Raw genomic sequence first — 11,863 nt, forward strand, 5'->3', positions numbered from 1 at the left:
ACCAAAAGAAACACTCCCCCTCCCTTCAGGAAAAAATAATTCCCAGCATCTGAGACTGATCAAGTACATGAAACAAGAGAGAGGGAAAAAAAAGCCCAGTTGAGACAGTCTTGGCGGTGAAGAGAGAAAAGGAAGAAGCTGTCAAAGTTGAGAAGGATGTCAGCACTGGCCCTGATTACAAGGGCCTATACAGTTCCCAGGCCTTTTATCATCCCTGCCATCAAAAACAGACTCTGTGTCACAGATGGATGACTGATGGCTGCCAGTCTTGAGCAGCCTCGCCAAGCCTCCTGGAGGCCCCTGCTGAGATCTGGCCCTCCAGCAACAGGCTTGACCTAGCAGGAAAACGACTGCCGGCACCGAGCCCAGACCCAGAGATCTTCAGCAACAGCAGCACCCTGTTCTGTTCTTACCCAGAACAATTCTGCAAGAGGTTGGTTGGGGTTTGTTTGTTCAGCTTACAGAAGTTAAACGTAATACTTCTGCTCTCCATGCAAAGCCTGTGCATTATTTGAAAATAACACTAGCCAAAAAAAAAAAAAAACAAAACCAAAAACCAAAAACAACCTACAAAAAAAAACCACTTTTCTTTGTCCACACTGACCACATTTTTCTAATCTTATTTCTTGTTTTCATTTGAACCACAACTTGCACACTCAATTGCTTAGAAAATACAGGAGAGAGAAATATAAATTTGGGGGGAAACACACAAATTCATAGATGAAGCTTGACCATAAAACCAAGTGACCTTTGCAGCATCAAGTATGGTGTGCAACTAATTAAGAACTATGGCCATATTAACACTTTTTGTCACAGAATCAAGGATATCAGCTACACAGCTTAACCCATCACACTTATTTCTTTCATTTCCTTTCTACCAAAAACTGTTTGAAACAGTAACTCAAAGCTACTTGTTAAAAAAAAAAAAGAAAAAGATAGAGAGAGAAGGGGGAATCACCTTCTATAGTCCTTTTCCCACCTGGAACCATGCCTTATGAACTCCCTCTCCAGTTACATGCTACCCCTTATACATTTTATATTTTCCATAATTTTGCACTAGAGAGAAGCTTTCCACTGTACAACTCCATTCCTCTGTTACTTCCTATGTACTGGATTTTAATACAATGTACAAATTTGTCTCTTATTTCATAGGATACACAGTGATATTTACATCTCCTTTGTAGGATCACTGAAGATAGGCTTCTTAATGAATTACATCTTTAATAGCATACAGAGATACGCTCGTGCACGCAGAAGACAATCTGCCAGTCAAAACCTTTTCAATACCTAAAATTCATTCATTTACTAACTAACGTACTTTCAAATAAATGTTAGGTCGGACAAAATATGGAAGCAGAGGTTCCACTCTAAACAAGATTTTTGACGGAATTTTACATAAAGTGTAACAATAAGGTGTTTATATTTTTTCATATGCTTACCATATTACTTTTATTATGTGTAGCATCAAAGTGATTATAGCAATTACATCTAACAGAATTAATTATAGAACATCCCATCATTCCTAAATACATAATGCATTAGAGGTAAGGCAAAGAAAGAAAACATCTTGACTGTGGTGACTATTGTCGGAATAATTTCTCCTGTAAGCATAAAGGCGAAACCAAAGTAGAAAGAAATATATAGAAACAGTGGGGTAACATAGGGCAATATTAACTAAAAATATCTGAATATATAGGCAGGAACATTTTTAATAGAGATACTAACCTGCATAAAGCTGCACTAGCCCTAATATCCATGTAAAATCCATTAAAGTTTTTTAATCATGATAAGGAAACTAGCCAATTCACCTAACCAATGTGTTAGTACATAAAGACAACAGTGTATGGGTGAAAGAGTTACAAGCCTTTATGTACACAAAATAAATTCACTCAAAGCTTCATTAATATTAATTTAAATTCAGAACCCATTTACATTAAATTGTTCATTAGAAATTGCCTATTTTATGCAACACACATTCTGCAAAGAACACATAAGAAACTGAAACAGAGGGCTCAATATAACGATGGAAATATCAAAAGTAAATGAAACTGAATCATTTCAAACGAATAATAAAGCAGCTCTCTCCTCTATGCTCATGTGGGAAGCTCGGTGAGAGTTTGGCAGAAGAGCATGGAAACTGCTTTGCCTCCCCCTCACCAGCGCTTGGTCAGTGCCCTTCTGACCTCCCCACCACCATATAGCCTTGCCAAACCAAGAATTATTTATGAACAGGACATAAAAACCATCTCCATCAAAATATTTGTTCATTGTGAACGTAATGAACCACTTCAAAACTTGCATTTATTCAAAGCGATGTCAAGTTTATCTTCCCCAGTACGAAGAGGATGAGAGATAAAGGTAGGGCAGTCTGGGAATGGAGAGCTCTTCATTGGAAAACTCCCACACCAACAAATGTGAACTTACGTGATTCCCAACAGCTGTTCTGAACGAAGAAAAGAGAGTCATAATTAATAACATGTGTCCTGACAGAATTAATTAATAATTTATAATTAAGTCTAAAATACGAACTTAGATTATTCTAGAAGGGTGACACCTTTACTGCCCAGAAGATTATTCTTGGAGGGTTACACTTTTACTGCCCAAACAAGCCAGGTAATGGCATTGGCAAAGAGCTTTCAGGTATTTTTTGACCTTCTGGTAACTCCTTCCCCACTCTCCCTCCACCCCCAGGGAAAAAAAATCTTTCGTCATTTTCTGAGAATATCTTAAAGTTGGTACTTGCAACGCAGAGTGTTTAAATCCTGCAGCTTGGCTCTCTATTGAGATGGCCAAAATATCTTTCAGGTACAAAACCCAGTAAAATGCAGCCGGGTGAACCTTGCAGCCTCTGAAATTAAGCCCTACTTTTTTCAACTTATGCAGCTCTTTTGATGAAAATGGTAACAAACAATTTCAAGCTCTGACAATGCTCTATTCTGCATTATTATACTTAAGAAAACTACAATACAGACTCTCATGGGCTATGCTTTAAATCCTTTGAGCCAATTTTCATGCTGTTTTGGGTTTTTTTAATGTTGAAATCAAGAAAAATCAATTGCATAAATTTTTCCAATTTCCTCCTGCTTTAGGTAATGACACGCATGCACAAAAAAAAAAAAAAAAAAGCAGCAACGCATCCATTGTTTAGTGGTATTTTTAAAATTAATTTAATGTCTAACTGCAAATGCTGGAAACTAGAATTAATCTGTCTGGATAAAAAAAGGCTTACAGACATTTAAATGCATGTATCGGGACACTTTATCAACCTAACATAAAATTGTCATCTTATCTTATTATATGACTATTTTATGCATGTGTCAAAGAATTTAAAAATGAATGCCTGCCTATTCAGTCTAATTACAACTGCATATTATCTGTCTGGATGTACCAGTCCATATCATTGTTACCAAATACAATATATCGTATTCACCTTTCATTTTTATCTTAGGGCTGATAAACCACAATTTGGGTGTAACTAAATAGAAAAAAAAAAAACAAACCCCCAAACCAAAAAACAAAACAAAACAAAAAATCAGACAAAACCAAAAAACAACCAACACACACACAAGAAAAAAAAATCAGACAATCAGACTCAAACCACCTGAGGTATATTGTTTAGTAAATGATGCTGAAGTATTTCATAGATAAGATAACACAGGATCCTTCTGCAACTACGTTATTTTCAGTGTTGTATCATCACCATACGTACACATACACTCTTATTTGACAATACAACACTTCAGGCATCTTTATACTTGATCTACTAGCAGCACCTTGTAAATAGGGCTGCATTAAAACTTGACAATCTGCATTTGGATTTGCTAGGAGACGGTCATGACATTGGCTTAAAATATGGATTATTACACCATGAAACCAGCAGTGCCAAGGTTTGTGCAGAGATATAACATGTAAGGTTACTTTACGTCCTGGCAAATGATTTTTTTTCATTCCCTCTGTAACACCATATGTTTCTACCTAAGCGTGCACATACACTTGAAAACATATCCCACACTTCCCCCTGAAGGTGATCTTTTCTATGTAGTTTCCCCTAATCCTGGAAACAGGGCAAACAAAAAGGTCCCCCTCTAATCCTGCTAACTCACCCTGGCTTCACTGCATCTCCCAGAACCCTGCAGCAGTCACAATTCATTCTAATCACTTTACAAAACAATCTTTAGTAAAAAGAGGAAAAATGCAGACTTGTAAGCCAATTTAAGAAATAACTGCTGATACATCAGTTATTGACTATTTCACTCCTGCTCATGATAGTGCTCAAGGCAAAACCGAGAACAAAATGACAACATCAACTGCACGCAATAAACTGTGGCCCAGGAGAGCACTGAAGCCCTAATTGACAGCTGTCAAGCTAATGGGAGAAATGGCAACTGATTCTGGAAAATTCTGTTTTCCAGGCAGATATTCAGGGGAATCTATCATGCCTTTTTATATTTATGCCCCCTTTTTTTTCTTTATTGTTCCTCACACTTTGTCGAAAAGGAAAAAAAAAAAAAAGGGGGGGGGGGGGAAGCAGAGGACAGCCATAACTAATCATGTTGTCAGCTTGCTGCTAGGAAGAATCTCTGTCCAACAGAGAAATATGTGGCAGGTTTGGAGGCAAATAACGCACCAAAGGCTGACACTTCAAGTACCTTTATAGGTAATCTACTTTATTGTTACATTTAGTTTTGGGGTATGTATGTAGTTGTTAGCAATTCCCATAAATTAAAGCAAGCATTCAACTTCCAGAGGTCAGAGCTGTGTGGAAATCTGGCTGCACAACCTGCGTGCCATCTTGCATCTGTACTACTGTGGTGTACTCCCAGGCTTGCTCGGAAGGTGCTGGTAACTACCAAGAGCACCAAAGTCCCAGCAAAGTGGAAGTGCTCTGCATCCCTGAAAAATCAGTGCAATGTATTTCAGTATTTACTGACCATGTGTGTCTTCTGAATGTAAGCAAGGAAGCTGTGAAAAGCCTAGAGAGTATGCAGCTAGTTCTAGGGTTTAAGCCTTACTATATACAAATATATATATGTATAACGTATATATACACCATGGGCCCAAGTTTGGCTTTTTTCTCAGAGGTTTCAAAATTCAGTGCAGTTGTCTGGATCTAAAAAAAAAAAACAAACCAAACAATAATTGTTTTATTCAATCTCAAAAAAAAAAAAGTAAATGAGTTTCCAACAAATGATTAGCTCCCCATCCCTCCTCAGAAAAGCTTTATCTGTATACAAAATACATATTAGGTAATTTCTGTCAGTAGGAAGTATATTTTCTTGATCTTTTAAATAGATTTCTAAATAAGCTGTGAGTAAAAGCTATAATTTAAAGACAAATAATTACTGTTTGCATGAACACAACTGGCCTCTATTAATGCAGTATCTTAGCTTCCCTAGACAGTAGCCTCTAACCAGTAAATACCTTCTTCCTCCTGACTTCAGTGACAGAAGTCTTTGGAGCAGGAATTCTGTCTTCTTGCTTTAACAGGTGAGGAATCAAAATGCGATCCCCAAGTCTTCCTCCCAAATTTCTCTGTGCTATTCACCTGAGTCTCAAAGCAAACAAACCCAAATTATCATTTTTACAGATTCTTGATTCTTATAGACAGCTTTAGTCTTCCACAGTGTGGTGTTAACACTTGGGCTAGACATAAAGAATTTGTGCACCTGTCTGTTCTGTCTGCAAGCTCTGTGCTGCTGAGAGTTCTTTGTTGTTGTTATTCTACTCCAGACCATTAAAAGGGCCCTAATTCCTATGACATGATTATCCAGGTACCAAAGCCCATTTGTCACCTGCAGCAGAAAATTGAGTTAATGCACAACTAAAGGCAACCAGGACTGTGTAATATCAACTTGATTACATCAAACTAGCTGCAAACCTAATTCTGCTGGATGACACTGCGTGGAGCTTGTCATCTCCAATCATTAAAGCTGTCAGGAATCCATCAGGTTTACAGCTAATTAGGTGAACACTAATGAAGCTGGCAAAACAACTTTTCTTTTTTTTTATGGCTGAGCGGACCTTTCAGTTTGGAGGAAAAAAAAAAAAAAAATTCTCGAGTATTCTCAAGGTTGCTGGGGACTGGATTTCCTGAGTTACCAATCAGCAGACATCTTTAATTCTCCCCCCACCACCACCTTTTTTTTCTTTCTCAGTACCAAGCAATCAATTTGTCATCACTCTCAGTATGCCACAAAAGCAGTCATGAACCTTATAACTCGCAGCTCTGCAGCCAAAAAGGGGAGGGGGGAAATAAAGAAAGTTTCTTCTGTCTTAAAATAAAACGCCTCACACAGCTCACTTATTTATCTTCATGCACTTATCAACAGCATAAATGTTCTTGTTTTTTCACTCTTGTCAAATAAGTAGCCCTTCAGTCATTCTACATCCCCCATATCCATTAGGCAGAGGCATTTTGATAAAGTAAAGCCAAAGCTAGTGTATGGGAAAGAATGAAAGCACTCACTCTGCCAACTTCTGATTGACCATTAAGCTATTGATGAATGTGCCTGTCAGGAGAGAGACAATTAAATCAAATATGAAACAAAGTCGTTTTGACGGGTCATTTTGATAGAGCAAAACCATTCTTCCATCTCCTATTAGTCCTGCAGTCAAGTTTTTGTAATGAATATTTCTTAACTAACCTGTTATTTCTTAGCTGTTTTTTAAGGTGTTAAAAGAAAAAAAACAAACAAGGCCTTTGCTTTTACTGCTGTTAGAAAAAGTAACATTTCCAATGTGACCAATAAAGCAGCATCTCAGTGGGAAGCAATTATACACAATACTAAATGTTTAATGTGGCTATCAAAAAGCTAAAAGTTTAAACAGATTACACTTCTGCTGAATATGAAAGATAGATCACACATCATGGATGATTCACTTGAGAAGGAGGGAGAGCTGGAGAGTGATGAAGCGAGGGAAAGATGCCTCAGAACCCATGTTTAGGGCAGAAACGTTTTCTCCCAGCCCTTGGAGAGCCCAGCACACAGCACAGTTGAATATGTCAAACACTTGCAAGAGCTGGATTTTGCAAAACTCGACTGATGTTACATAAGAGAATTTCATGAACCTTAGGAAAGGTTCCCCTTTTTAATTTATTTGAAAAGTATCATTTGATGGCACTGGCCAGAAGTGCAAAATATTATTGTGAAGTTATTTGGCTACGACATTGACAGATTGTACCGCTACCACACTGCAAAACTTTCCAAACTTCCTAGCTATTAGTATTTGGAGCAAGGCTGCTAAGAAGTCTGGTTCTCTGTTTCAGAAGTATTCGATAAATGCACATATATGTCAAGGAAGAGAAGAAAGGAAGTGCGGACATCATAGTTTTTTACAATTCACATCTCTCCCCAAAACCATCGCTGTTCACTATATCCAGACTGTACTACTGAGTTGTTGGGCAGTGTGAATGCAGAGGCACATTTCTGGATGTCTCTTCTGTACCAACAACCCATCAAGCTGCAGGACTACCTGCTCAGAGCAGTTACAAGCACACCCACAGATGCACTCACAAGAACACCCCTAGAGAATCCAGACTCAGCCTGTCAGCACACAGCCTTCCTATGTAAGAGGCGAGTCATGGGTGACATGCTGGTCCCCAAAACTGTCCCTAACCAAACGCAAACCTGTTCCTCCACCATCCCCATGCCATGGGGCTCTGTGGCACCTCCAGCCAAGGAGCCCCTCAAGTTGTGCTAACCCAGAGTTGACAGGCCGTGTGTGACGTCACCAGCCTGGCGTTACCACGGCAAGTGATTTATTGATGTTTATCGGGAATGAATAGATCAAAGGCAGCCAGATGACAGGCGATCAATCAGCCATCAAATCAAGGATGGCAACAGGCCAGCGAAACCTCTTCCAGCCCACATAACCCCAACTAAGGATTACTGTAAAATTATGTGTGGCTTTTTTTTTTTGGTTTTGTTTTTTTTTTTTGACTGTTTTCTTTTCAATTTGGCTTTTCAAAAAAAACGTTGCTTAAGTTTAACAGGAGTTGACATTTCTGGCATAAGGAAAACAAACCAACCAAACAAAAAAAAGCCCTCACCAGGACAAAACCTTTAAAAGTATTTCCAAAGAGAAAAAGAAGAAAAAATAAAACCCATGGAGGAAATCGTAAAGGAACTATAAGAAACATTCACGAGGCATTTGACAATACACAGACCCTTTTTTCCCCCAAACCCTTTTGGTTTCCTTCGCAGCATCTCATCTGGACTCATAAATAAGAAATCAATAGGATTAACAGAAGAGGTTGCTAAAGAAAGTGGCCGACTCGGTGGGTCTGTGTTCAACAGAGCCATCCCCAGTGTGGTATGAGGTGAAGCGAGAGAAAGAGAAAAGTTGGGCAAAGGAACAGGCTCTCAGCTTGGATCATCAAGTATCACTGCAGAGCCTCCAAATCACTTTGTCCCCACCATTTCATTCACAGCGTGCCAGGTATTTATATACCTCCTTTTACAGGAGAAAAAAAAAAAAAAAAAGAATTTTTTTTTAAAAAGGAGCATTTTCACTGGCTTTCACTAACCATTTGTCTGTGAACTAAGGGGATAGAGAAGAACCAAAACCATGAGAGAGAGAAGCAAAGTAGGTGCCAAAGTAAGGGCTGGAAATGAACAAAATTCGCCTCCTTACCCCACCCCTGGAGTCATACAGATACAACACATGTAGTATGTGCCCGCACATAGCCGCCCGGCTTTCCCCCAGTACTGACGGCAGAGTTAGAGAATAATTCAAGTGGGTACCAAAGTAGGGACAGGGCTTTCATGTATCCCCACCCCAAGGAAAATAAAACCCAACAAACAAAATTATATACAGCACACACACACTCCCCGCCACAGTGCTGCGCCTCCAGCCCGAGAGCTGCTCTGCAAAGCAAGGGGAGCGGGGTATGGCGGGGGGGGGGGGGACCCGGTGCGGACCGACGGTCTCGGCCCGCTGGCAGGCGGTTATGGACGAGCCGGCGGGAAGCGAGGGGAGCGGCAGGCGGCCGCGGCTCTCGTACCTGCTGCGCGCCGGGGCGCTTGCTGCTTCCTCCTCGGCATGCTGAGCTCCGGCGGCCGGCGGAAGGGGGGCTGCCTGGGCGCGGGGGTGGGAAGAGTTGCTTCAGCCCCTGAGATCCGGTGAGCTGCTCCAGCCTCGGCTCGAGGGCTGGGTTGGGGATATATTTTTTGTTGCTGTGCATACACGATGCCGAGGAGGAGGAGGCGGCGGCGGCGGCGGAGGAGGAGGAGGCGGCACAGAGGAGAGGACAGCCCTGCTGCTGCTGCTGCTGCTGCTGCTGCTGGCAGAAGAGGGGGGAAGTTTGACAAATCGCCCCGGAGGAAGGAGGAGGGGAAGCCCCCCGAAGAGGTGAGCGGGCGGGAGGGCTGGGGGGAGCCCGTAGTCCCCCCCACCCCACCCCGCGCCCCCGGTGCCTGGCCGGGCTGAGAGATCACGGCATAAAGACGGGGAATTTCTTGGCAGGAGTCGGCGGAGCCTCAGCCGGCGCTCTCCACTCCCCGGCTCCCGGCTCGGCGCTGGAGCGGCGGCAACAGGCGAAGCTTGAAGGGAAACGAGATGATCGCAGTGTCACTCAAACTAGTCCGCAAAGAGAGAGAGGGGCTCCGCACTCCCACCACCTCCCGCCCCGGACGGCACCTTAACTCTTTGCGCATCGCGCCGCCGGACAGCCCGCCACCGGCCCGGCCACGGCGGCGGAGAAGCGTCCGCCAGGGGCGAGCGGCGGCAACGGGGTGCCCCCCTCAACCACGGCACCTCCTCCGCCGCCCAACTTCGCCTGCCACCGCTTTCCTCAGCAGCCCGCGGCAGCGGAGGGGCTCTGCCCGCCGGACCCCCGGGAACGGCACGACAGGGCAGCGCAGCCACTCCGCTCCCCGCCGGCAGCCCTACCCTTTCCGCACCCGTTCCCAGCCGGACCCCCCCCCCTCAGCCATCGCCTGCCGCCACGCTGGGGCACGGGACCCTCCTGCCCTGCAGCCTTTTCCCACCCCTTGCCCCAGTGAGATGGGCCCGGTATCTGTCCCGGGAGCTTGAGCCCCGTCGCCGAGGAGCTCGGCCACCCCATGGGGTGACAGCGGTAGCGGCCCCGGTCCCCGCCTCACCCTGCACCTCAAGCCGCCGCCCGCCCCGGCCCTACTCACCGGAGCGCCGGGCAGCCGGCCGCTCGCCGGCACACATCCAGCCCTTCGGCTCCCACCTGGCTGGCGCCGCGGCCGCCCGGGCTCCGCTGCGCGCCTGCGGGCGGAGTGTCGGCTGGAGCCGCTCCGGCCGGGACCGGTAACGGCGGCGCCTCCGCCGGCCGAGGCGCTGCGCCCTGCCCCGCGGTGCCGGCGGCCGGCCGGGCAGCGGGCAGCTCCCTGCTCTTCGGGAGATCACTTTTTCCTTTTGGGGGGCTTTTTTTTTTTCTTTTGAGTTTGGGATTTTTTTTGCAATTTTTTTGGTCCAAGTTCACCGGCGGAGCCGCCGCGCTCAGCCCAACTCAGCCCAGCGAGCGCCGACGGATCGATGTGCTGAGGGTTTGATTGTGCATCCCTGGGCGGCGGGGCCGCGCACCAGCGGGGAGGGCTGGGGCGGTGGGGGGGGGGGGGAACGTGGGGGGGGTCCGGGCCGGCTTAAGCGCCTCCCGCCTGCGCGGGCGCGGCCGTTCCTCTGCGCTCCGCACCCGCGTCCGCTGCCGGAGGCCGCCTGGATAGGGAGGGGGCTGGGGGAGCGGAAACAACAGCAAAAAAAGTAGCGGGTTTTTTTCTTTCCTTTTCCCTTTCTTTCTGGTTTTGGGGTTTGGGGTTTGGGATTTGGTTTTTTTTTTTGTTGGTTTTTTTTTTTTTTTTAAGTTCACGGGGAGGAATAAAACAAAAAGGATTATCTCACTTTTACGGTAAGATCAAAAAAAAAAAAATCTCCGCTCGCCCCCATTCTTCGGGTTTTGGGATAATTCCAAATACCTGACTAAGTGCAGATGTTGTTGCGTCTTCGCATCTTATAAAGCCGCCGCGCCGCTCTCTGCTCCCGCTTTCCTCTCCAAGTGGCAGGGAATTCAAACACTTTACATGAAGGGTGGAGGACGATTGGGATTTTTTTTTTAATTATTATTTTTGAGGGTTTTTTCTTTTTTAAGATGATCTTTAGGATAAAAAATAAAATCGCAGTCGCTTAAAGTCCCCGCGAAATTGCTACTGTTGGGGGAAAATGAAACATTTCTTGCAAACAAGGAAACGGTGAGTTGTCAACTGCCGGTTCAACTGCCAAATTCGCTCAGCTCCATCTCATTTGATACCCGCTGGTTGCTCCTCACAGTTACAGTATCTGCTTAGGGAAGGAGCCATCAGATCTACTTAAGAGACGGCACCGAGACGTGCCCCCCTCCCCAAAACCCCTCTGTGTGTGTGTGTAAGCGGGTGGGTGGGTGCCGCAGGACGGGGAGCGGGCAGACCCGGGCAGCCCCGCTCGCCGCCTCATGCCGTTAGATCCGCCCTAACATCTGTCTGTCTCACCATTGGCGCATCCATCAGTGTCACCCCGGGCTGCACATTGCAGCGACAACACATCAGACACAACGCAGACCGGGGGTTCGGTACAAATAACCGACATGCTCAACAACTTCACCGGGAAGGATGGGACCAGCCGCAGCATAAGTATTTACAAATGTTCCACAGCCCCGGGAAACGGAGTGAGCTCGGCTGCGATTAATAACTTCTTCCTCCCCGCCCCCTCCTCCGCTTTCAGTAGGAATTAGGAAATAGAAAACCTCAATAATTCACGCCCCACCACAACCCCCCCACGACCGATGTGTCTGGGGCCACTCCCGGCTGCCCGGGACCGCGTTAAGCACACGGAGCCCGGCGGATCGGGGAGCCCCGGGGCT

General features: G+C 45.1%; 2 protein-coding genes across 3 annotated transcripts in view; one reads left to right on the top strand and one right to left on the bottom strand.

Annotated features, from left to right (window-relative positions):
• Positions 1 to 9,256, bottom strand: part of TSHZ3 (teashirt zinc finger homeobox 3) — a 65,435-nt gene extending 56,179 nt beyond the window's left edge. For both annotated transcript variants that reach the window (XR_008971059.1, XM_057400135.1), the window contains exon 1: positions 9,005 to 9,256. Coding sequence is in view for 1 of the 2 variants with exons in the window: in XM_057400135.1 (XP_057256118.1) it covers positions 9,005 to 9,044 (40 nt within the window). In the remaining variant the exon portion in view is untranslated. The remainder of the gene's footprint in view (positions 1 to 9,004) is intronic.
• Positions 9,141 to 10,035, top strand: LOC130594333 (serine/arginine repetitive matrix protein 1-like). The gene is made up of 2 exons (XM_057400134.1): positions 9,141 to 9,351; positions 9,466 to 10,035. The coding sequence occupies exons 1-2, from the start codon at positions 9,190 to 9,192 to the stop codon at positions 10,033 to 10,035; spliced, it is 732 nt and encodes a 243-aa protein (XP_057256117.1). The 5' UTR covers positions 9,141 to 9,189.
• Positions 10,036 to 11,863: the final 1,828 nt, after the last annotated feature.

This window comes from Pezoporus wallicus, unplaced genomic scaffold (genome assembly GCF_028554395.1).
Source record: "Pezoporus wallicus isolate ANWC-B61680 ecotype Strahan unplaced genomic scaffold, APGP_CSIRO_Pwel_v1 contig_447, whole genome shotgun sequence".
Taxonomy (NCBI): Eukaryota; Metazoa; Chordata; class Aves; order Psittaciformes; family Psittacidae; genus Pezoporus; species Pezoporus wallicus.

What these genes read in the sequence shown, in the direction of transcription:
- LOC130594333 (XM_057400134.1), top strand. Translation starts at nt 9,190, where the DNA reads ATGCCGAGGAGGAGGAGGCGGCGGCGGCGGCGGAGGAGGAGGAGGCGG. An exon ending in AGGGGAAGCCCCCCGAAGAG is followed by an intron (nt 9,352 to 9,465) that starts GTGAGCGGGCGG and finishes ATTTCTTGGCAG; the next exon opens with GAGTCGGCGGAGCCTCAGCC.